The sequence below is a fragment of the Hypanus sabinus genome, chromosome 1 (assembly GCF_030144855.1).
Source record: "Hypanus sabinus isolate sHypSab1 chromosome 1, sHypSab1.hap1, whole genome shotgun sequence".
In the NCBI taxonomy this organism is placed as follows: Eukaryota; Metazoa; Chordata; class Chondrichthyes; order Myliobatiformes; family Dasyatidae; genus Hypanus; species Hypanus sabinus.
This window is the reverse complement of record NC_082706.1, coordinates 75,556,769-75,584,102: the sequence shown is the minus strand read 5'-3', so window position 1 is coordinate 75,584,102 and position 27,334 is coordinate 75,556,769. Positions and strand designations below refer to the sequence as shown.

Genomic DNA, 27,334 nt, shown 5'->3' with positions numbered 1-27,334 from the left:
CAGAACCACTTTCAATAGCGGCAGCACAGGAAAATGAATGGCTTTCCTATTGGCTCACTTCCCTACAAACTATTTAATGAATCCTTCAGGACACCGGTTACCCACGGCACTTGTTCTCTCCGAGACGAGCAGTCTCTCGCAATTTAAATAATAAGCTTTATTGCTGGCAATGTGGACAATTTTCATATTTTCCTACATTATGCTCCATCTGGCAAATCTATACCCTCTTACTGACTATCTATATCCATTATGGTTTAGTAATACTTGGTGTGGACTCCAGTTGAACAAAGTACCTGTTTCCTTTCTGAATCTCTCTACAACTGTACAACTCTTTACAATTTCCTGATGTCCTTTCACAGCCTACATTCCTATCACTGTTTTTGTTGAAAGTATCAGGTGTTCTAAGTATCACTAGAGTTTTCACTAGTATCCTCACAATAGTCACCCTCACTACAAGTAACCAGGTGAAAATTGACCACCATGGTTTTCAAGTTGACAACAGTGACTCCACGTGCAAAAATAATGTTTCAAGGTACATCGGGGGAAATGAATGATAAACAATACTTATGAAGACTCTCTTTTATGGTCACAATGATTTTGGTTGATTACCATACTATGTTGATAATGTATGTATCTTTTCCTTGCAGATATTAAAAGAGAAAATAGTTGTCAGTCGGATAGTAGTGGATTTCTGGAGGAGCCATTCATTCCACCACAGGTAGATAACTCTATGTCACAATAAACCATCTCTCATGCAGAGGGAAGTCAGTGTCTGTTAGTAACTTTGGCTCTACTACTTCAGTTGATATCACAAGAAAATAAATAAATATTTCTATCAAAAAAAAACACGTGAGAAAGCAAGATTTTTCTCACTTGATAATAATGTACATTTTTTGCTGGAAATTGCTGAGACTTATGGGTTCTTTATTCTGATGCCAACGTTCAGTTCCTCAACAGTCAAAAAATCTTAAAAGCAGTTACAATAAAGTGTTTTTGGTTGATTGATCAGTGCCCCTGTGAGTAATAAATTAACCTGAAGTTAAAGAAAATCAGAATTGGGATAGAGATAAGATTTACCAGCTATAAAGTCCTAGAAATTCAATTGTTGAGTACAATGTTTATAATAAAATGATAGAATTATTTAGCACAGAAGTGGCCCCTTCCATTCCACCTTGTTTGTGATTCCTATGTACACTAATCACATTTGCCTGTATTAGGCCCTTATTCCTCTATGCCTTCCCCATCTATGTGCTTGCCCAAATGCATTTTAAATATTGTAATTGCATCTGCCTCCACACATCTGCTCTGTTCCTGATTCCCACCACTTTCTCGAAAGCTTGCCTCTCACATCTCCTTTAAATTTCTCCCCTCTGTGTCTCCAGTTCCAGTCTCCTCTTTCCAATGAAATGAGATTTTTACTACCAATAATTTCATACTTTCATAAATCTCCTATTCCAGTAAGAATAAACCCTACCTACCAATCTCTCCTTATAACTCCAGCCATTCACTAGAGTCAATGACCTAGTGAATCTTTTCTACACTTGCTCTGCCGCTACGATATCCTTCCTGTAATGTGATGGCAGAAATATATTCCATACTCCAAATGTGGCCAAGCTTATGTTTTGTACAGCTGCACCATGATTTAACAACTCCTATATTCAATGCCTCAGATTATGAAGGCGTGTGTATAGGAGTTTCCACCTCTGTAGCCACTTCTGGGATATTTACGACTTGCACCCTGTGTGTCAATACCCTGAAGATGCCTGCCAGATACTGTAGATGCCCTACTCAAATTTGATTTTGCCAAGTTCCATCTACCAGCAATCAACCAAAATTTCCTGATGATCCATGCCCCCAGTACCCTTCAACCACTTTTTCATTATCTCTATTTCCAGATATTTTCTATTTATTAGCAAACTTAGTAATCGTTGCACCTCCATTCTCATCTGAGTTATTTACAAACAACAAAAACTCAGGCCCTGATCTTGCAGTACGCCGCATGTCACAGGCTTTCATTTAGCAGAATATTCATTCACCACTACTGTTCACTCCTTATCACCAAATCAATTCTGGACCTAGTTTGCTAGCACACCTCGGCATCTTTGTGCCTTAACCTTATGGAACAGTCTCACATACAGAATCTTGTCAAAACTCTTACTGAAGTCCACGTAAAGTACATCAATTATGCTGCTTTCATCAATTTTCTTAGCTACCTCCTCAATACAGACTCATTCGACTTTATAAGATATGACCTCCCCTGCACAAAACCACACTGACTCCTCTCAATCAGTTACGGCTTTTCAAGTGATTTTAAGTTTTGTCCCTCTGAAGTTGCTCCTCCCACTTCCTTACCATTCACCGAGAGTTTCCTGACTTATCCTTGCTGCTCTTCTGAATAACAGAACCTATCCTCCATAACCTATCCTCCAATCCTCCGGTAGCTCTCCAATGTCCGTTGAAGCGAGTCAAAATCTGCATCAGAGACCCAGTATTCTCCTCCTTTGCTTCTGTTAGTATCTTGAGATAGATCCCATCACACCTTGGGAATTTATTCATCTTTAAGAAAGATCATTACTAATGAGTCCAAAATCTCTTCAGCAACCTCTTTCAGAAACCTGGTGCATCCAGGTGACTTCTCTACCTTCAGAACTTCCAGCTTTCCAAGTACCTTTTCCTCAGTAATTTCAACTGCACTCATTTCTGCCCCCATCTCTCTCGAACTTCTGACATAATAGCAATGACATCCACTTCTGCCCCTGACACTTACACATTTCTAACATTTTGCTAGTGTTTTCCACAATTAAGACTGACACAAAATATTTATGAATTTCCTCCCCATTTCTTTGTCCCCTATTACTATACTTCTTCAGGTCTATTTTCAGATTGTCCAATATCCACTCTCATCTCTCTTTTATTCTTCATGTTACTGAAAATACTTTTTGTATCCTCTTTTATATTATTGGCTAAATTACCTTCATATTTCATTTTTTCTCACCTTATGGCTTTTTTAGTTGTTTCCACTGGTTTTTAATAGCTTCCCAATCCTCTATCATGCCACTAATCTTTGTTATATATTGCCTCCCTTTTGCTTTGATGCTGTCTTTGGTTTCCCTTGTAACCAGTTACCTCATCCTCCCTCTAGAATACTACTTCATCCTAAATCAGCCAGATCCTGAGTCACTCTGTTGAAGTTCCCCATCCATGCAAATACAATTGTCGCTAGCCTTTTTTTATCTTAACATTTCATGATTTTTTTGCAGTGAATATGTTTCTTTTCCATTGCTATTTAAAGGCATGACATCTAAAACTTGACAAACTTCTATAGATGTGCAATGAACAGTGTATTGACTGGCTGCATCACAGCCTGGTATGTGAACGCCAATGCCTTTAAACTGAAAATCCTCCAAAAGGTAGTGGATTCAGCCCAGTACATCACAGATAAAGCCCTCCCAGCCATTGATCACATCAACATGAAATGTTGTCTTAGGAAGGCAACATCCATCATCAGATATCCCCACCATCCAGGTCATGGTCTCTTCTCACTGCTGCAATCAGGTAGATGGTACAGGTTCATCAGGACTCACACCACCAGGTTCACAACACTTACTACCTCACAATCATCAAGCTCTTGAATAAAAGTGGATAAATACACTGCTTTGCCCATCCATTGAGACGTTCCCACAACCAGTGATTTCTCTTTAAGGACTCTTTATCTTGTTCTCTCATGTTGTTGTTACTTATTGTTATTTATTTATATTTGCATTTGCACAGCTTGTTGTCTTCTGCACTCTGGTTGATCTTTCATTGATCCTGTTGTAATCACTATTCTATAGATTTGCTGAGTGTACCCAAAGAAAAATTAATCTCAGGGTTGTATATGGTGGCATATATATACTTCGATAATAAACTTAGTTTGATTTACTTTGACTTTTGAAGGAAAACTAGTTAAGTAAATGTCAGCATCTGCAGTCTGATATTGAGAATAGGGTGAAGGTAGGTGACCACGATTACACTTTTGTATTTGTTCCTCTTTGATGCCCAACCACAAAATCTTGGCTAGCAGTGGTTACCAATACTTTACCCTGATGCAATTACCCGTCTCTCCGATTGTCTTCCCTCTTCGTGTTCTGGCCCATGAGGTTAAATGACCCAACACACAACTGATTTATTTCCTCCACTTGTTCTGCCTTTTGAAAGAGTAGAGATCCTGTAAGTATTACAAAGTTGCTGTGGCATACTCTCTTCCACACTGCACATCTAATTTGTCACTTCTGGTACCATTGAATCTTTCTGCAAAAATCTGGCCTTGCATGCAACCAAGTTTTATAAAACAAAAATATAGGATATGTCAGGAATTTTTGAATTGTTGTTAAAAAGATTGTGAAATATATGAAAAACAGAAAGTTTGCTTTTTCAGCCCTTTGCCACTGCCTGTGTAAGCAATACTATAATGGCTTCATTCTAGCAAAGGAGATTCAAAGTCAATTGCAATAAAACTCATCATCTTCAATCTCTGCTCCCAGACTGCTATGCATATGTTTTAACCTATTGATAAATAACATGAGATACTATTTGGAAATGTCTCCAGAATGCATGACCGTACCCACTTGACCTGAAGGCTACACCTGAATTTGACTTACAGAATAACAGAAAATGGGGGAGACAGTCTGCAACTTAGTCAGCGTCAGTGAAGAAAAAAATTATAATTAAGATATATGACTCTGATCTTGAGCTCAGTTATATGTGAATTTTGCGTGAATGTTCTGCTGCCAGACTGCTATGCCAGAATGTTCGAAGTTAATTCTCTGGTATTACACAGCTTTGGACAGTGGGAGCTAAAGACCACTCCTTTTTAACTGGTAGAAAAATCTCCAGATACCTTTGAGTGCTTATTAAGTGATCATACTGACACAGTTAGACTGTTGAATATAATAAAAACTGCAGGTTTTGGATATCCAAAACAAAACCGAAAAAAAATGCCAGGCTCAGTTCAGTTGTCCAATCTTCAGGGGGCTGTCTGTTGTAAGATTTTCACTCTCTGTTATAGTGAAAATACACATTTGATTTCTCAATTTTCTGTTTAAACATTTTCAGAATCTGAATACATTCAAAAGTGTTGGTTGTGACAGGATTAATAGCCAAGACCCCTTCCAAGATAAGAAACAATGGCCTGTCCCAATCGAAGATCTGGGGCAAGCAACGTGTAACATTACTGAGCAAACCCAGGCCCCTGTGTCTGGTGACTGTGATCAAGCAAAGTTTTCAGAAGCATCCACAGAATTACAAGTTTCACACGAAGAGAGTAGTATCAATGTGGAAATTTCTGATCTCCTTCCTCACACCTTTGGAGATCCGCTGGGGATAGTGGTTCCATGTATTGATAAAGTCACAGGGGAGAAAAGTGAATTGAATGATGACCAAAACAATTTTCCCATGGAAGCTTTAAAAGATGATTTTATTGTTGATGAAAAATTCTGGGAAAATAACCAAATCCAGAAGGAAAATAGTGATGTACATAATCAGAATAATGACCCTGTATGCAGTGAAGCAGTAAATGTGAACAATAGTGAAACTCAGCAAGAATCCAGCCCTCATGTACAAGACCCTGCTGTTTTAAGCAAAGCAGAGACCACTGAAAGTCCTCAAGAGAAATTGGAACAAAGTGTCACAGAGGTTTGCTCTTTAGAACCAGTTCCACTTTTATGTCAATCAGATGAAGATTCTCCTGAAAACTCTGAAATTAAAGAATGTGGCAAGATGAGGGGAGCTTCAGCGCAGACTGAAGATAACACTGAGGAGCTCACAATTGAACCAAATAAATATGACCAAGTTAGGAATCCCTTTCTACTTGTACCTGACTTCCAGACTGGCATGCAAATAAGAAAATCAGTTTCAGTGGACACTGGACTACATATTATTGAACAGAATGCTCAGAAGCTAACTGCTAACACTCCAACTCATTGCTGCCGCCAATGTTCCTGTCACCGACATCATTGTTCAGCAGAATGGTTCAAAGGTGACAATGTAAAATGCCTGCCGAAGATTCCAATCTCACCCTCAGAGGCACAGCTGGTCAAGACCTTACAGCAGTTACAAGAAACCACAAAAGTGATCTCTGGATCTCCGGTGAGTGTTAAGAATGCAACAATTAAAAGAAAACTATCCTATGATTTTCATACGATTCTGTCTTTTTCTTTTATTTATTGACCTTGTGGGCAAGGTGTTGGTGATGATTAAGGGAAATATCCAGAAGTGATAAGAACCAATCCCACCATGCATTCTCTGATGCAACATCTTTGCAACAGGTTTAAGTAGAATTGGCTTCTCCAGTGCACATTAGATTTCGTGAAAATCAATGTCAGGTTTTGTTCATTTTGCAGGCATTAATAACTCTTCATCCTTCAACATTTAAAAAAATTAGCACCCTTTTCCCAGGATCAAAATGTCTAGTACAAGAGGATATGCATTTAAGCTGAATGGGGTAAAGTTCAAAGGAGATGTGCAAGGCATGTTTTTTCACACGAGAGTGGGGGGGATGCCTGGCCACTTTATTAGCTCCCTCCTGTACCTAATGAGTGCATTTTGCTGGTCTTCTGCTGCTGCAGCCTATCCACTTCCAGCTTCTGTGTGGTGTCCATTCAGAGATGCTTTTCTGCACAACACTGTTGTAATATGTGGTTACTTGAGTTACTGTTGCCTTCCTGTCAGCTTGAACCAGTCTGGCCATTCTCCTCAAAGCTCTCTTGTTGACAAGGAGTTTTCACGCACAGAACTGCTGCTGTCTGGGTGCATTTTGCTGATTGTACCATTCTCTGTAAACTCTAGAGACTGTTGCATTTGAATCTCCCACAAGGTCTGCTGTTTCTGAGATACTCCGACCATCTCATCCTGCATCCACAATCATTCCACGGTCCAAGTCACTTAGATCTCATTTCTTCCTCATTCTGATATTTGGTCGGAACAACGAGTAAATCTCATGACCATGTGTGCATGCTTTCACTCATTGAGCTACTGACATATGATTGGCTGATTAGATATTTGCATTGATGAGCAGGTATACAGGTTTATACTATAAAGAGGTCACTGATTATGCACTGCCAGAGGCAGAAACAATAGAGGCTCTTAGATAGGCACATGAATAAGCAAACAATGGAGGGAAATGGGCCATGTGCAGGCAGAAGAGATCAGTTGTAGATATAGAGAGATAGAGTATGGAAATGGATTCTTGTCCAAATTGGTCTACAGGAACCAAGATGCAATCAGGCAGCATTAGTTTGCAGCACTGTGGGCAAAAGGCCTGTACATGTTCTGTGCTACATTGACCTTCAGCTGGAATGAAATTAAAATCGTTGCAGCTAGCTGTCTGTCTCCAGTTGTCTTCAGTCCAGATAAGGGACCTGAACTGTTGACCGTCCATTTCTCTTTACGGATGCTACCTGATCTATTGTGTTCCTCGTCAGCTTGTTTCTTTGCTCCATTTTGTATATTACATTATCATCATTATGTGCCATGTTGTATTGACGTGTGATCATGATCTTATCTACCTATTTATCTATTGGGATGCAGTGGAGAACAGGCAGCAACCTCTGAATTAACCCTTGCCTAACCGCGGGACAATTTACAATTACCAATTAACCTACCAACCGGTAGGACATTGGACTGTGGGAGGAAATTGGATCACCTGGAGGAAACCCACGTGGTCTTGGGGAGAACGTACAAACTCTTTATAGGTAGCAGTGGGAAATGAACCCAGGTTTTTAGTACCATAAAGCGTTGTGCTAACTATTACACTACCGTGCAGGTCCTTTGCTTATCTGTGACCATAATTGTATATGGCTAATTTTTCTACAGAAGTGGTTTTCCATTGTCTTCTTCTGAGCAGTGTCTTTTCAAGATTAGTGACCCCCACCATTATCAATACTCTCAGAGACAGGGGGAAATCATGGGTTAGGAAAGAGTATGGTTGCTTCAGTATCTGTGATGGAGAAAGGAAATACACTATGGGTATGAGGGAAAAATATGGAACTTATCTGAGAGGATTATTAAAGGATCATAATGTTATTCAGTCCTCATTGTCTTTGGAATGACCAATGATGGTGCTGGCCAAGATAATTTTCTAACTTTCTTCATAACGATGCAAAAGAAAATAGCACTTTGGTACAAATGTATTCATTGCCAAAAGTCCCTGTTCATATTTCAACTTATTCAAAATGGTACTTCCAGTTTAAGATAGCACTACTGAAGACATATTATGGCTTACTGGTGGTTTGAAAGCAAAATAATTTGATTAAGAACATTATTATTAACACCTTTTTTGAAGTAAATTGTGGTAAACTATCACCCCAAACAATGAAGAGGCGAGTGAGGACAAAGCACATTACAAGATGTGCCCTGGTGCTGCGCTGCAAAATCAACGCAGTTGGAGTTGGGGCTGTGCTGGTTGGAGTGGTCAATTTGGAGGGGAGAAGATAGGACGGAGGCACTCTGATGCCCATCCAACTAACCCAGGTGGATCATCCTAAGCACCGAGTTGATTAGGAGAAGTCACATACAGCTTCACCAGCACTGAAATCTATGTCCCTAGGCCCAGAACGATTCATCATGGCGGGGACCAGTTTCTACTGCAAGTTTCAGATAACTTGAAAGCCAGCCCAGATCGTCTGGGGCTCCTCTTTCCGCGATGCCAAGGCTATGAGACTGCTCCCGGCTGCTGTGCTTTGTATCTGTGAACTTCGCAGTGACCTGCCCTGCTAATACGATGAACTGCATACTGAGGCTTTGGGCCTACTCTGGGCAGCTCTGGGAATTTGGATCTAGAGACACAATTTGGTTCAGAATGCTGTTGTTGTTGCTCGGTTCTTTTGTTTGCATGATTTGTTTTGTTTCTTTTTCTCTGTGGGCGCTGGAGGTTGGTTTTATTATTTTTAAATAGGTTGTTTTGGATTCATGCTTGGTGACAGTTAAGCAAACAAATCTCAAGGTTGTATAATTTATTATCATTCTTTGACAATAAGTGCACTTTGAATCTTTGAAATGCTCTGGGCATGGTCACTTTTGATGATTTACTATGAAAAAAAGTATTTTTTAATTGCATAGCCCTGAGAGAAAAATAGAATTATGAATGAATTTCTGAGCAGATCTTCCCATGTCAGATGGAATGGGCAAAGCAATTTGAATATTTTCAAATCTTGCTTTCAGTAAATATACCCTGGCTGGATGAAGTGATTGCTGTAAATCAGGTAAAATTGATGATCATGAAGTCAACATTACTTATTCTCCAGTTCCTTAACTCCAGACTCTGGCGTTGCATGGTAACAAGCACTTTGGCTGTTCTACCTATGAAGACACAAACCTACAAATGGACACTTCCTACTAATTCATTGTATGTCTGTTCCCAGGTTTTTCAGATTTGTAATGCCCACACTGGAGGGACACATTTTCCCCAAGTGTGTTGGCGTTCAGGTTTAAAGCCTGTACAATTTACTGAGGGGCAGCATGGTAGCATAGTGGTTAGCACAGCACTCTACTGTACAGGTGACCTGGGTTCAATTTCCACTGCTGCCAGTAAGGAGTTTGTACTTTCTCCCCATGATCACATGGGTTTCCTCTGGGTGCTCTGGTTTCCTCCCACTGTCCAAAGACGTACCAATTAGTAGGTTAATTGGTCATTGTAAATTGTCCTGTGATTAGGCTAGGTTTAATTGGGGAATGCTGGGCCGTGTGGTTCAAAGGGCCAGAGAGGCCTATTTCCTTGCTATATGTCAATAAATAAATAACTAATTGGAATGACAGAGAAAGACATACAGAGGCTAATCTTAGGTGTGTGCCAGTCACATCTTCCCATACCCAATCATTCATTCAGTTCTGCAGCAATTAAATGGCAGTAGAAATGAATGGATTTTTCTCAGACTACCTGCTCCATTTCCAGGAACTTACTTTTCTTACTTTAAATTGTATATTCTATCCTTTATTGTCAATCATTTGCAAATTGATCGTCATTTTGTATTGAGCTGATGTTGCTTGATGACAAAGTGCTTACATTCCAAGCAGATGCAGGATGTTCCCTAAGTCTTTAAATTTAAACTATCCTTTAAATTCATTTCTGTTACACTTCCAAAATTACTAGGGGGATAATGATGTTTTAATACAAGTTCTTTTGCTGTTGAAAGTGAACTTGAATTTCATTGCAGTGAATACATTTCTTTCCGACTTCTTCGACAGTCTGGAGTACAGGACTTTCAGGGATTTGGTGTAGTTGGCACAAAATCCTTCCCTTTACGTTTCTGTCCACTGCTGTGCTGGAAACATAGCTCAAATCCTTGTGTTCTGCTGGCGCTATTTACCTCGACTCAGTGTAGGGAGGCTGCTTGTGAGGGCTGAACAAGTGCAGCTATCACACCACATGGAGATGCTCCTGACTAGCATAGTGAGTGCTGCTCTTTGCAGGTGTCCAGCAGTAACATACACACATGGACCAGATAGTCCTTTCAGTTTCTATCATCACCATTTTTTGTATGTTATGGAGGCTACTATCAACCCTGGTTGACCTTTCATTGAACAGAGGGAAATATGTGGCTAACTAAAGAGTAGACTACAGCTTCTTTCAGGTTCGGCAGGAGGCAATAAAGGGAGATCACAGAATCTGGGTAATATATGCTAGATGATGTTTAATATAGCCCTTAAGAACCAAATTTATAGAAAGGAGGATAGCAAAGAAAGAGGGCAGTCCACTAGCATAGTGGATAGTTAATGTTATTGCAACGCCAGTGACCCAGGTTCAAATCTGCCGCTGTCTGTATGTTCTCCAATTGACCATGTGGGTTTCCTCTGGGTGCTCCAGTTCCCTCCACGTTCCAAGGATGTATGCCTTAGTTGGCTAGTTAGTCACATGGGTGTAATTGGGTGACACAGGCTCATTGGACTGGAAGGGCCTGTAACTGAGCTGTAAATCTCAATTTTAAAAAATCGTGCAGAAAAAGAAGAAAAGCTCTCTAATTTTTTTTCTTTTTTAATTACTTTTGAAAGAATTTATGGAATTTCCTTTTACTTTTTCAGGAAACAGAGCCTTCTACATCATAATGAACATTATGAGCATAATATAGACCATTGTACATCACAATGGCTCTCCATGTAAAAACAATCATTCCCCAGTTGTTTTTCTGTTTAGGGTTATAGAGTTGTGCAGCACAAGTAAACTCCCTTTGGCCTATCACTCCTATGCTGACTGTCATCCTTATAAACACCAACCCTACATGCCAGCTTTAATCCGCCATCTCTCCCTGTCTTGCTCATCCAAGTACCCATCCGGATTCTTCTTTGTTGTTCTTACCGTCCTTTCCTCTACAACTCCCTCTGGCTGCTTGGTCCAGAGACCAGCTTTGCTTTATGTTAAAGATTTGCCCCTCAGAAATCCTTCATTTTCACCTTAAGTATATGGATTCCAGTTTTAGACATCTGTACCTTGGGAAACAACTTTGTGTGTTTAACCTTATTCAATCCTCTCAGTATTGTATGTTCATGTCACTTCCCAACAGAATCACATCTTTCTTGTTGTGTGGTGATGAAGACGGCACACAGTATCCCAAGTTCAGCCTGGCCAATGTTCTGTGCAGCTCTTCAGTGTCTCAGCCAGTGAAGGCAAGCATGGCATGTGCTTTTTTTTCACCACCCTGTCTACCTGTTGCTACCTTCCTTGTTCCACAACATTTACTGTTATTCACTGTCTATATTCTGTCCTTATTTAACCTCCCAAAGAGCATAGTGAAATCTAAAGGTGGCCAAGCTAGTGATGAGGGTTTCAATTGTCCACATACACATTTGCCATATTCTTGCAACTAATCCGATACAGTTCATCCTTCAAATAGTTGGTCCAGAGAGTCAAGTAGCTTTGATTCACTTCTTTCATTTGCCGGCCGGCACAATTAAAGGATCCTCAATCTAAGGAAAGTCAGAGATTTTATTGTTTAACCTTTATCCTTAGATCCCATATGCTTTGACCCATATTATCTGGTCTTCGGCTGCATATGCTAATCTTATATCTCTCAAAATTCTCTGAAAGTACTACATGTTTGTACATTAAAATAGTCCTACAGAACTTTGTAGGACTTTCTTGGTCATGGCATTTGTAGATTCACCAGTGTTCGTGTTTCAGGGTCCATTGGAAACAATATATCACCCTCATTTTTCTGTATAAAGCCATCTTTTTCTGTTCTCTGTCCTGTCCCAATAACTTGAAAATATTATGAACCCTCAGGAAGATCTCCTTCAATTTCTTGTCCATGTATAATGACTGAGACCTCTTGTATTCACTAATATGTCTACCTGCCTGCACTATTAATGCTTTACCTGAAAATCCCATTCTCTACCCACAGTCTATACTCATCTGCTTTTCCTTCAAGCAGCAAAGTCCTATTCTTGTCACCTGCAACATGTCCATAAGCTCCTACATGCTTGTGTTCATTAAGGCAAGTAACAAGAAGAGAGCTATTAACATCATTCATTAAAGGCCATCTACATTCAGTAAGGGCAGGGGGTATTTACATGTACTTCAGAAGATATGGCAAGAGATGTTTTATTGTTTTATTTTTGCCTGGAGGTGATCTGTCAAAAAACTCTACCAGATGGTAAATACATGCCTGAGGGGATTTGCAATATAATGATTGTTTGAAATTCCTTTTTTTTTTCTTTTGCCCCTGATATTCCATTGTTATTGGAATACATTTTATATCTTCTACTGTGAAATCAAATAAAAATATTTTTTCACAGTTCCTGCTGTTCACGTATTTCCCTTTATTAATTCCCCTGTGACATCTTTGGAGCAACACACATTTATACAGCTTCCACCTTCCTTTTAATAACTTATAGAGATACATACAGTTTGTTTTCATATACCGTATTTATTTTTTATTCATTTTGTTTTAGCCAACTTTTGCTTGACCACAGACCTTCACAAGGTGGTATTCAATGTAATCCTGAACTTCCTTAGCTTTCTATGTAGCCATGGAGCCTTGTAGGAACCCATGGCCTGGATCCATCTGTAGTTGTTGGAACCCATGGCCTGGGTCAATCACAGGTTGTTGGAACCCATGGCCTGGGCCCATCTGTAGTTGTTGGAACCCATGGCCTGGGTCAATCACTATTTGCTGAAACCCATGGGATGGGCCCACTGGTGGTTGTTGGAACCCATGGCCTGGGCCCACCTGTAGTTGTTGGAACTCATGGCCTGGGTCCATCACCAATTGTTGGAACCTATGAGCTGGGTCCATCACTAGTTGTTGAGACCCATGGCCTGGGTCCAGCACTGGTTGTTGGAACCCATTGTCTGTCTCCGCCAGTGCTGGATAATGAGGGGCAATCTTTTGAGGTTTATAAAATCATGAGGGGCAGAAATAAGGTGGATGGTAACAATCTTTTCCTCAGGGTAGGAATGCACAAATTTAGGGTGAGAGGAAAAAGAATTAAAACTAACTTGAGGGGTAACTTTTTCATGCAGTGATAGTTAAGAACATGGAATGAGCTACCAGAGAAAGTGATTGAGGCCAGTATAATAACGTAAATTAAGAAGCACTTGCGTAGGTAGAAACATAGAAAACCTACAGCACAATACAGGCCCTTCGGCCCAAAAAGTTGTGTCAAACATGTACCTGCCTCAGAAATTACTAGGCTTACCTAAGAATCCTCTATTTTACTAAGCTCCATGTACCTATTTAAAAGCCTCTTAAAAAATCCTATCATATCTGCCTCCACCACTGTTGCCGGCAGCCCATTCCACACACTCACCACTCTCTGAGTAAAATACTTACCCCTGACATCTCCTCTGTACCTACTGTCCAGCACCTTAAACCTGTGTCCTCCTGTGGCAACCATTTCAGCCCTGGGAAAATAGCCTTTAATTATCCACACGATCAATGCCTCTCATCATCTTATACACCTTTATCAGGTCACCTCTCATATTTTCCAAGCTACATGGAAAATCAGTTCTGAAAGGGCTATAGGCTGAACACAGAAAATTGGGACAAAATTGGTAAACTTTTTGGGCCCAAGTGCCTTATCTGTGTTCTATGAGCTCCCAGCATATAATGCTCAGCCTGGCCATTGCTGATGTGTTGAATTCATCCCGTACAACGATATCAAAAAGACAACCTTACGCTGAACTGAATGCAATTTCCCTTTAAAGTGTTGTACCTGATGCTACACCATATCAGATTTGGTAGGATCCTGACTAGCAGAAGAAAAGGAAATTTAACCAAGTAAAATTGTACGTGCCACAGGAGTGAGATGGTGTGCTGCCATTGAGGGTTGGCATTCCTCACTTTTCTAAAGGTTACTTCAGTTCCAAGGATCAAGGATCCAAATTGTACATTCACCATTCAATGATTCTGAAGCATGGCTAAGTACAACAGTATGTTTAGATGTGACATAGAAACTCTTTCTCTCTGCACAGATCCTGCCAAGTTTTTGCAGTGCTTTTTGTTTTTATTTCAGTCCTCAGCATCTGCAGTTTTATTTATTTTCAATCATGGTTCATAAAACTAATTGAATGTCCTGTGAAATTCCCTGCAGGCTATACAGGAGATTGATACCATGAAGCAATGTCTGCAGAGTTTTCAGAATACATTGGGGGACATAGAACAAGACATCAGTGAAGAGCAGGCTTCGGTCGACAGTGCTTTAACTGAAGAAGAAAGGTATGAGCAGTTTAACAGAGGAAGAGTTGGATTATTGAGGATATCTCAATTGTTTGGTAAAACATTTAATTGTGAAGTAAGAACAATAGTATTGTGTATAAATCTGACAGTGATGTAATGCAATTACATATTTATTTGTTTGTTTATTTATTGACATACAACACAGAATAGTCCCTTCTGGCCCACCAAGACACACTGCCCAGCAATCCCCGATTTCTCCCAGCCTACTCGTGGGGAAGTTCACAATGAGCAACTAACATCCCCACCGTCATGCCTTTGGTCTGTGGGAGGAAACCAGAGCACCTGAAGGAAACCCACGCAGTTATGGGGAGAATGTACAAACTCCTTACAGGCAGCAGCTGGAATTGAATACAGGGCACCTGTGCTGTGGTAGCCATTACACTACCATGCCGCCCCATTCAAAGAGCATTCAAAGATGATCTTCTACACGCCACTGTTGTAACAACATGTTTTATTGAGTTACTCTCACCTTCTTGGCAGTTTGAACCAGTCTGGCCTTTCTTCTCTGATCTCTCTCATCAACAAGGCATTTTCTTCCACAGAACTGCTACTCACTGGATTTTTTATTTGTTTCTTGCACTGTTCTCTGTAAAATCTATAGACTGTTGTGCATGAAAATCCCAGGAGATCAGTGGTTTCTGAAATACTCAAACCACCCTGTCTGGCACCACAATCATCCCACAGTCAGAGTTACCTTCATTGGCCTTCATAAATTAAAATACTGAGTAAAGGAGTTGAGATGTTATGTTGAAGTTGTATAAGACATTGATGAAGCTTAATTTGGAGTATTATGTGCAGTTTAGATCTCCTATCTACAGAAAAGATGTTAATCAAATTGAAAGAGCGCAGAGAAAGTTTACAAGGATGTTGCCAGAACTTTGGGATGTAAGTTATATGGAAAAGTTGAAAAGGTTAGAACTTTATTCCCTGGAGCGCAGAAGAATGAGGGGAGATTTGATAGAGGTGTACAAAATTATGAGGAGTCTAGATAGGGTAAATGCAAGTAAGCTTTTTCCACTGAGGTTGAGTGAGACTAGAACTAAGAATCATGGGTTAAGTGTGAAAGCTGAAATATTTAAGGGGAACATGAGGGGGAATTTTTTTCACTCAGATGTAGTGAGAGTGTTTAACCAGCTGCCAATAGTAGAGTAAATAGGTTTGATTTCAACATTTAAGATAAATTGGATAGATACATGGATGGGATGGGTATGGAGGGCTATGAGCTGGGTTTTGATTGATGGGACTAGACAGATTAATAATTCGGCATGGTCTAGGTGAACTGAAGGGCCTATTTCTATGCTGTAGTGTTCTATGACTCTATGACATTGAGAAAGAGATTATTTTCCTGGTAGCAGTCCTCAAGCTGTTGCATCTCCTCTCTATAGGTTGTCTCATCTTTGTAGATGATAAGGTGACTCTGCTGTGTCATCAGTAAAATTGATTACTCAGATGTTTGGCCTTGTCTGTACTTCATTGCCTAGTTGATGTAACATACTCAGGGAATAGATTTTAGGCCATATTGCTGTTGTTTTAGGTTCCTTGCAATAGATATTACAAAAATGAAAACAGGAAAAAAAGTCAGGGAAATAATTGGTAGTGAATAACAAACACACATATATGTTTAACAAAACACTAGGAAGTTAAGCTTATAGCAACACACATGAGATTCTGGAGGAACTCAGCATGTCAGGCAGCATCTGTGGAGGGGAATAAATGGTCGAAGTTTAGGGACTAGGCCCTTTATTAGTCCTGACGAAGCATCTCAGCATGAAAGGTCAACTGTGTATTCCATTCAGTGGATGCTGCCTGAATTGCTGAGCTCCTTTAGCATTTTGTGTGTGTTGCTCTAAGTTTAACGAGCTTCTTTTGTCTCACTCCCAGTTCTGATGATCTGCAGCGCCAGCTCTGTTTCTCTTTCCACAGAAGTGACCTAACCTCCTGAGTATTAATAGCATGTTTGTGTTTTTACGGCACATGAATATTGTAGATGATCTTAATAGCCCCAATCTATGCAACATCAGTCAGAGGACAATCATCTGACAGGATTCAGATTTGAAGTAGTGGTGTCGTATTTTATTTCCACCTGTAAGTTATCAACTTTGTCTCATCTCTGGGTTGAGATTTAAAAAATATTGTAGAACCCTCTGAATGCTGTACTGAGATACAAGTCTGGATTCCAACACAATGTTTCCAGTCCATGTTTAATGGGAGTCTATTAGAACAACAAGAAGTTTCCCATTTACTAAGATGGGCAACTTCATGAAATCTAGTCACTGATATGAACTACCCTACTGCCATGGTTTGAAATGGATTTGTAGTGTTAGAATGTATCTCCATGAATTAAAAACGGCATTTCATTGCTAGTTATCACAACAAGAAGCAAGAAAATTTGTCTGGAAAGTCCTGAATCCTGAGCAAAAATTCATGGAGAGAGAGGGAGAGGGAGAGGAGGAGGAAGAAAGGGATGGGGAGAGAGAGAGCAAGGGAAAACAACACACATTGGAGAGCAGGAGAAAGGAATGCAAATTGGGGGGAGGGAATGCATGAGAGCAACACAGACCTGAAAGTTTGTCTCTCCCGGTGTGCACGCTGTAGAATGTCTTAATCCATTCATCAAGCAGTTTATCCCTGAGACATGAGCCGTACTTTCCAGAAGAATCTTCAATTGTCTTCAGTGAAAGCATGAGTGATGCAGTGAAATGGTTTAGGGTTCACTGTTAATTATTATTTTAATAACTGATAAATATTGTAATAAGCCAGTAAATAATATGACTTTAACTAACAATGCAATGTTTTTGTTGAATCAGTTAAATTTATGTGCTGGTGTACCTGTGGTTGGCATGGTAAAAATTTTTACAGTGTTATCATAACCATTGACAGATTGGGAGTTGATGTGATGGAAAGCTTCAGAGCACAATTATGGAATACTCCAAAGATGTCTTCACACATCATGTGGCATCTCACAAATTGTTCATGGGTCAGAAAATGGCAGCTGGGAGCCAATGTGGCTCACAGTCAACATTTCTGGTGTCCCAATATACAGTACCACTTTATCTATGTGATCTGATGCAAAGGGATTAATTGTTGTTCTGGGAAACATAATTTTGCTCATTAATTTTGGTGAATATAAGCACTGGCTCAGATTGAGGCAGAAACATGTCTATATTGCTTTTGACCTCAGTTGCTTATGTTTTATATGATACTTAATAGGACATGTACATTTACATCTCTTCTGAAGGAAATGTGATAGTGGACTATCACATATATAAACCACCACATCACACATTTAGCACTTGGATAAAATTAAAGAATTCTCCATTCACAACTATGCTGTTAAATCAAATTCAGAATCAGAATTATTATGAAATTTGTAGTTTTGTGGCAGCAAAACATTTAAAAACATTCTATAAGTTGCAATAAATAAATAAGTAACAAAAACAAAAGAGGGATAGCAAGGTAGTGTTTATGGGTTCATGGATCATCCAGAAATCTGATGGCAGAGGGGAAGAAGCTGTTATTAAAATATTGACTGGGGGTCTTTCAGGATCCTGTTCCTCCTTCCTGATGGTAGTAATGAGAAGAGGGCATGACCTGAATAGTGATGGTCCTTAATGCTGGATGGCACCTTATTGAGATATCACCATTTCAAGATGTCCTCGATGGTGGGGAGGATTGTACCCATGATGAAGTCAATAACACTCTGCAGCCTCTTTCCATCCTGCATCTGAACTCCATCCCAGACAGAGGTGCAACCAATCTGAATGCTCTCCATAGTACATCTGTAGAAGTTTGCTTGAGTCTTTGATAACATACCAAATTTCTGGTATTGGAGGTATACACATCTGGACGTTCATCAGATAGATATTTTTACTAGTGAAGTTTTATTTTACTGAGTTTGCAGCCCAGAGAAGCAAAACCAAATCCAATTACAGTAAAACTAAATGCAGTTAGCTACCATCCTCTTTACAAACTTCAAAGGCTGAAACCCAATTAATTCACTCATAATCTTCAAGTGAACTTGATATTCTTGATTATATGATTGACCCAAAGCTGTCTGAAATTCACCAGCCCTTTGAGGATATCCAGGTATCTGTTCATTGTCAGGATGGATATTGATAGTTCATTTGACACATTCTTTTATCAATAAATGTTGTGCTTGACTATCAGTCAAGGGTTATTTAATTAATCACTATCTTCTGACAGAGAGGATGTGAGGTGGCTACAGAAGTTACGCCATTCAGTGCGTGAAGAGGTCAAAGAATTAGAGGTTCTTCTTGAGGATCGGGCTCGACAATTTAGAGAAGCAATGAGAACAGTAAGTAGGATGTTAGGTAAAACTATTTGTACTATCTTTCTTTAAATTACAGAACTTGCCAATTCTGTTCTGTTGCTCCCCTTTGGGCCATGTATTTGAATTGTTAACTGCCTAATTTCTTAAAAGCAATTGGTGTTGCAAATAGTGTAGATTCACAGAGGTATGTTATATGGTGCAGTGGCACAGCAGTTAGCATAACACTGTTTGAGAACTAGCGACCTGGTTTCAGATCCACAGCTGTCTGCAAAGAGTTTGTATGTTCTATGGGTTTTCTCCGGATGCTCCAGTTTCCTCCTACATTCCAAAGGTGTATGGGTGAGTGGGTTAATTAAACACACGGGTGTAATTGGGCAGCATGGACTCATTGACAGGAAGGGCCAGTTACCGTGCACTATCCCAAAATAAATAAATCTGATAGGTTTCATCCATCATTACAGTCACAGGGTATTCCTTGTCCCACCATCAAGACAGCAAAGTAGTGACAGTCTCATTCAGAACATTAACTATGGACTTCATGAAGTCTCACAGCAGAAGGGCTCTTGTTTTCACTGCACCAGAAAAATACAAACACAAAAATACTTACTTTACCCTCACCACACTACCTGTTACAGATGCCTCAGCACCAGATAATAAAACAGGACAGTAAATTTTTTCGAGTGTTGCTTCCTCATACAGCTTCAGTGGTTATGATACAATGCTTGAATCTGAACACAAATATAATTCCAGACTACATGTCTCACCTATAATCTGTAAGCCACCAGTACCATCTGGGAGGAATAATTCTTATAGTGACTTTTGGGAAGGTGTACACCCCTAGTGCTAGAGAATATGTGATAACATTGCAGCAGTGGTAGCTTGCATTGTAACTGTGCAGTGCAGCTGTCAAGTAACAACCCCCTGGGTCAGATCCCTGTGGACCAGGCTATTGAAGCCACAGTGAACAAACATGAGTTGTAAGGTATCACAGGCACCCAGATGGTGAGGCAGTGGAGGAGCTTCCTGACCAAAGTCAGTAACAAAAATAGTCTCATTAGCTTCGTAGTCCATGAATGGAGGAAGGCGGAGTAAAGAGCAAAGCTACAGGAGAAGATTCTGTACGTAACTGTGAATGACAAATGTTACAGACTCACATCTCAAGACATTGAGGAAGTGTCGGCTCTTCAGTGTCAACAAGAAGAAGTAAATAGCTGCTTACTTCTCCATGCTGCCCATGCCACAAGAGAGGGATACCAATCTGTAGTGATCTGCTCAGAAGACACAGATGTCTTTATCATGTCTTTAGCATTTTGTGACAAGATTGAGGCCCCATTGTTCCAGAAGTGTGGCACTAGAACCCGTACAAGGCTTGTAGATATCAGGAAGGTTGCTGCCACTGTTGGCATGGAGATTTGTAGGGCTCTCATCAGGTTGCACGCATATACAAGATATGACAGTGTAAGCGCTTTGCTGGCAAAGGAAAGACAAGTGCCCTAAAACTTCTGACCAGCAACAGGGAAACTCAGGACACATTCTTAGAGTTGGGTCAGGAATGGGACCTCTCCCCAGAACTGATCGACAAACTGGAGGCATTTACATGTCTCCTGTATGCCCCCAAAACATCGACCTCCAAGGTCAATAAGCTCAGGTATCACCTTTTCTGTGCCAAAAAAGGTGAAATCGAAAGTCATCAACTCCCACCATGCAAGGACTGCTTAACAAAACATGCACAGCAAGCCAACTACCAGGCTGGTATATGGAGAAGATGTTTGGAGAAGGACCCACAAGTGCCAAGCCCTGTTGGCAGAGGATGGAAGATGAAGAGGGAAGAGGGAACTGAACAGTTGATGGTGCACTGGATGGAAGGCCAGCCAGCACCCGATGCCGTCCTGGATCTACTGGCCTGTAACTGTCCAAAAAAATGTTCACTTCCAAGATGTATGTGTGTTGCAAGTGGCCTCAGGTGTACTGACATGTGTAGACTGGCAGACTGTGAGAATCAGGCATCCACATCAGAGAGTGTGGGAAGTTCAGATGAAGATGTGAAAGATTTGGAAAATTATTATGATTATTAATAAGTTATGAAAGTATGGAAAACAAAGTATGGACAGCAGTCTTTTATTAAATATATTCATTTTATAACCAAATGGGACCTAGATTATGGCTGTATGCAACCCCACATTTGAATTATTATACTGTAATTCTATATGCTATGACAAAAGCTTAAGGTTGTTTTGATTTGATACAACAATATGGAAAATATCATGACATTGATAAAACTCCTGAAATTTCTCCAAATGAGGTTTTTTACCTTTTGAGAAGTGGGGTAACATTTTCTGCTGTACTAATGTTAATATGGAATATATACAAAAAGTGATTACTTATTTGAATTCCCAAATAAATTCTCAACAAATCCATGTGATGATATGTGTCCTAGGGTTTCTATTGACTTTTCCAAAATAAACAACAGACAAAATATTTTTCTAAAAATGAAATGATTCACTCTACTGAAATTGGGCACTGTACTGCAAGTACTTCAATGCAGAATTTTATAACAACATTTGATGAAAAGTGCTTAAACTCAGCTACCATTGTGACAAATGTCAATGTTGATGGATCACTGATGACAAAATACCACTAGGTTGAATATATATGTTTATATTGGCCTCTTTTCAGAAATGCTTATTTTAGGGTAGTGTTATAAAATGCATGATAGCATACATAAAGCTACCACTGGTGCAATGCTATCACATATTTTCTAACTCTACAAATGTATACCTTACCAAAAATCACTATGAGCATTATTACCCTCAGGTGGTACTGGCCAGCCCTACTGGCTCCCGGACCACTAGGAATTTGGAGAAACAAGAAATTAACTTTTATTGAATATAATGAGTTTAATTGCACAGTGGTGCTGACACTTTGCAATAGTTCAATTAAGCTAAAAATGGTTTGTTGATTTTCATTTGTACTCAGAGTCTGAAACTTCTTGCTTAAGTGTTCAACAGTAATCAGCCAGCATTGATGGATTCCAGTTGCCCTGATACCATTTCTTCATGACCACAATGTCCTGGTGAAAGCTTTCACCGTGCTCATCACTGACAGTGCCAAGATTTACAGAGAAGTCTAAATGGGAATGCAAGAAATGAATCTTTAGTGACATATTGTCAACCAGCTGCACGTAGCTTGATGCTCTGTAGTTGCCAAGAAAATTTTCAATGACATCCTTAAAAGCTTCCATGTAATTTTCTCCGGTCCCAGTAGAAGTTCGTTGAATTGTCTGTCATTGATGACCTGACTGATATGTGGACCAACAAAAATGTCTTCCTTAATCATGACATCAGTTATTCTGAGTTGAATTATTAAATTAAATAATAAATATCATTGATTTTTAAAAAAAATGTTGTGTGATAGGGAAATTTCATGGTGTTTTTCATGATCAACAGCTCAAAACCTGTAAGATACACCCAGAAGTATTCAGGAAGCAACATTTTTGTTCTCCAATGTAATGGTAGGGGAACCCAGCACCACACATTCTGAAATAATCGTAAAATAATTGTAACTTGGAACGAGGCTTTAATTTTGAGTTGCAATTCAGAAATGTGAAGAGAGGATGAAATTGATTTTCATTCAGAATCAGAATCAGGTATATCATTTCCATCATGTGTCGTGAAATTTGTTAATTTAGCAGCAGCAGTTTGATGCAATACATGATAACATTGAAAGAAAAAATCAATTACAGTAAGTATATATATATATGTAAGGATATTAAAATGTTAAATCAAATATAGTACAAATACAGAAATAATAAAGAAAATGTGAGGTAGTGTTCGTGGATACAATGTCCATTTAGAAATCTTATGGCAGAGGGGAAATAGCTGTTCCTGAATCACTGAGTGTATGCCTTTAAACTTCTGCACCTCCTTCCTGATGGTAATAATGAGACAAGGGTGATGGGGGTTCTTAATAATGGGCATCACCTTTCTGAGGCATGGCTCCTTGGAAGTGTCTTAGATACTACAGAGGCTAGTACCCAAGATGGAGCTGGCTAATTTTATAACTTTCTATAGTTTCTTTCAGTCTTGTGCTGTAGTCCCCTCATACCAGACAGTAATGCAGCCTGTCAGAATGCTCTCCATGGTACGTCAATGGAAGTTTTTGAGTATTTTAGTTGACAAACCAAGTCCCTTCAAACTCCTAAAGAAATATAGCCACCCTGCCTTCTTAATAGCTGTGTCACTATGTTGGGATCAAGTTAGATCCTCAGAGATCTTGACACCCAGGAACTTGAAATTTCTCACTCTCTCCACTTCTGATCTCTCTATGGTATGTGTTCCCTTATCTTACCCTTCCTGAAGTCCACAATCAGCTCTTTCGGCTTGCTGACACTGACTGCCAGGTTGTTGCTGTGACACCTCTCAACTAACTGATAAATCTCGCTCCTGTACGCCCTCTTATCACCATCTGAAATTCCGCCAACAATGAGAATTGTTCAATTACTTGTATCTATTCTGCTAGTAAGACATTGTTTTCATCAAACCCCTATTGAATTTCAATAAATATTGCCGTATTTGTATTTAATTTCTTTGCAATCATTTTTGACTTTGATAACTTGAGAAAAGCAGTGATAACACGATCAGGAACATATAGAACTGAATTAAACCTGGTTCTTCTTTCAGCGGTTGCTGAATTTACTGGATGAAGAGTCTGCAGTCAACCCAGACCAGGAAGTGCTGAAGCAAACTGGGGATGTGGTATCAGATAGCCAGCCTTGCCCTTCATCCATCAGTATGACATCAGCACCAGCAGCCGTCACCAACTCAGAGGAGCTGGAATCAAATCCAGGAAGAAGTCTTTCTATGTATTCCATGTTACGCCGTAGTCTGATCAGTTCACCAACCACTTCAGCTTCAAATCAAATGGATGCTGAAGCCTGTTCAGAAGCTGTCAAAAATACAGGATTAATCAAAAATAAACCCCATCAGAAAGAAACACTGGAATTCAGAACCATTCTGCAACAGGTAAAAACATTGCAAATCTTTCTGTAACTTATTTGATTGCAAATTTTTCACAGTTTGCAAGCACTCTAATGCCCTCTCAAAAGTTGTGCATCAGGACTAGGTTTATTATCACTGACATTTGTCGTGAAATTGTTGTTTGGAGACAGCAGCACAACTCAATACATAAAATCTTGCAGGACAATATAGAATCACTATCAACTGACCAATGGGAGATCAGCTTAACTCCCTATCGAGGCCACTACCCTCCACCAAGGAAAGATGTGCTGATCCTGTGAGAGTAGCGATCGTGGACTCCAGCTAGTAGCACTGTGTGGAAGATCAAAGGCAATGGTACTCCCACATGCAATCCACTGCCCTTTCATCCCACGATCTCTGGTAATTCGCATGCTATAGATGGTGAAAGTGTGTAACTGCTCCTCTCACCAGAACACAAGTTATTGCTTTTCTACTAAGAATCGCAAGCCAGGCAACAGTAGCTGAGCAGAAATAGATTTAAAACAATTAAGACCCGACAGCAGAATTGGGCCATTCAGCCTATTAAATCTGCTCCACCATTCCATCATAGTTGATCCCAGATCCCACTCAACCCCATACACATGCCATCTCACCATTTCCTTTGATGCCCTGACTAATCAGGAAACTATCAGCTTCTGCCTTAAATATATCCACACACTGGGCCTCCACCTCAGTCTGTGCCAGAGCATTCCACAGATTTACTAATCTCTGGCTAAAACAATTCCTTCTTTCTTCAGTTCTAAAGGGTCGCCCCTCAGCACTACCTACCCCTTCACTTATCTTCCTATCATCCACAAACTTTGCCACAAAATATCAATTCCATTATCTAAATCATGGACAAACAATGTGAAAAGCAGCGGTCCCAGTACTGACCCCTGATGAACACCACTACTCACTGGCAGCCAATTATTCCCACTCACTGCCTTCTGCCTGTCAGCCATTCTGCTATCCATGCCAGTACCTTTACTGTAACACCTTAGGATTTAATCTTGTTAAACAACCTCATGTATGGCACCTTATCAAACGCCTTCTGAAAATACAAGTAAATGACATTTGCTACCTCTCCTTTGTCTAGCTTGCTTGTTACTCCCTTCAAGAACTCTAACAGATTTGTCAGACAAGATTTCCCTTTACAGAAACAATGCTGACTTCAACTTATTTTATTATTAGTCTCTAAGTACCTCGAAACCTCATCCTTAATAATAGACTCCAACACTTCCCCAACGACTGAGTTTACGTTAACTGGCCTATAATTTCCTTTGTTTTGCCTTCAAAGGTGTCCAAGGTACATTTAATGTCAGAGAAATGTAAACAATATGCATACTGAAATCCTTCTTCTTCGCAACCATCCATGAAAATAAAGGAGTGCCCCAAAGAATGAATGACAGTTAAATGTTAGAACCCCGAAGCCACCACAGCTCCCCCCTCCCATGCGTAAGCAGTAGCAAAGCAATGATTTCCCCTCCTCCCCCAGAAAAAAAGTGCCCCCCCACTGAGCACTCAAGTGTGCAGCAAAGCATCAATAAAGACACAGACTTGCAACACCCCAAGGACTACTTGTTCACCCAGTCATTCAACATACCACAGGCTCTCTCTCCCTCCCTGTTAAGGGAAAAAGAAGAGTCTCTCTTTCACAGCAAGAGGGGAGGCATAACAGACAACTTGCTGATTTATGATATTAAAAGTCGGTTGCTTCGCTTTTTCCAAGTTCTGTGCCCAAAGAACTTGGGTCTCTGGGCACACAGCCAAAGATTTTCCGTCTGCCATGATACACCAATTTCTTGCAGAGGCACTGACCTCAAGTCTGCCCAGAGCCTCCAGAGCCACGAAATCCCAAAACTCTGAAGGTGAGCTAATCTTCTAGGCCGCATCCTCGGTATATCGAATAACAGTGAGACTCCGAGAGCCGGACCCATTCCCACAAAGACCCGAAATCAGCATGTAACTCCAGGTCAGGGTCTTCAAAAAGAGCCTTGAAAGGGAAAAATAGAGATATTAAAGACAGAAATAGAGCTGTTTCCGAAGATGCAAGCAAAGGAGTTGCCTTTCTCCCTTCTTAAAGAGTGGAGCGACATTTGCAATCTTCCAGGCCTCCGGGACCATGACAAAATCAAGTGATTCCTGAAAGAGCATGCCTAATGCATCTGTTATCTCTTCAGCAAACTCTCTCAGGTCTCGGGGATGTAGTCCATCTGGCCCAGGTGACTTTTGAGTTTGCCTAGCAGATTTTCGTTTGTCCTTTGTAATAGCAAATTATAGAAGATTAGCTTTCATTGGCATCAAAACATCAGAACAAACAGTGAAATGTGTCAGTTGTTTCAAAAACCAAGCAGTCCAAATATGTGCTGGGGGCAGCCCACAAGCGTTGCCATACTTTGACACCAACAAGTTACTAACCCTAATCTGTATGTCTTTGGAAACCAGTGCTGGCTCTGTATAAATCACTGATCTAACTGCCACCTTGATGGCACCTCATCATTTCACACCCACCTGTTCACTTAGCAGGACTTACAGAAAGAATAAGTTGGATTTGGGGCTGAACATGAACGGAGGATGTGATGAAGGTTAGAACCAAGTGACATACAGCACTGGCAGGAGTGGTGGTCTGTCTAGGTGCCACTAACCAATGGCAGTGATCTATATAGCTTAAGGTCCAGAAGACTGAGATGAAAACTATACCTGATCAGCCTACAAAGGGATGTCTAATTCAAGCTTAATTGTCATTTCAACCATACATGAGTACTCATAAATATAGCCAAATGAAACAACATTGTTATGGGGTTCAAAGTGCAAAACTCAGTACAGTAACATAGAGCACAAAGCACACCTAGGCACACAAAATAGTATCACAATCATGCAATAAAAGAGACAAAAAAACTCGCATCATCAATCCACAGTCAACTGAAGTAGTCAATACAATAATTGGTGCACAGTCGACTCCTTCAGCCCGGACGCTGCACCCCCTTCCCACACCAGTCACTGCAGCTCGAGGCCCAGTTCACACACCTGACTCGGTCGTCTCTCTCCCACCGACTGTAAAGCAGGCAACCCCGCGGCAGCCTGAGGCCTAGTTCTTGCTGCGACTGAGACCACGCAACTCCTCTGCCATTCACCTTTGCTCTTAGCCAATAGATCAGCAAAACAAACTTGTGGTATATCAGATTAGCAATGTCCTAAAGGGTCTTTTGATCAGAAGAGAAGTCACTAAGATGGCCACTCACTATATCTGACTATAAGCTTCTTCATTTTCTCTGCCAGCGAGCCACTCACTGATGGTGTAGACCTGCAGTACTTTAAGT

General features: G+C 40.2%; 1 protein-coding gene across 1 annotated transcript in view; it reads left to right on the top strand.

Annotated features, from left to right (window-relative positions):
* The window catches only part of LOC132402227 (protein ITPRID1-like), a 112,278-nt gene that overhangs the window by 70,623 nt on the left and 14,321 nt on the right, over window positions 1-27,334 (top strand). The window contains exons 8-12 of the mRNA XM_059985027.1: window positions 648-718; window positions 5,095-6,126; window positions 14,563-14,687; window positions 18,912-19,023; window positions 23,679-24,020. Coding sequence (XP_059841010.1) covers window positions 648-718; window positions 5,095-6,126; window positions 14,563-14,687; window positions 18,912-19,023; window positions 23,679-24,020 — 1,682 coding nt within the window. The remainder of the gene's footprint in view (window positions 1-647; window positions 719-5,094; window positions 6,127-14,562; window positions 14,688-18,911; window positions 19,024-23,678; window positions 24,021-27,334) is intronic.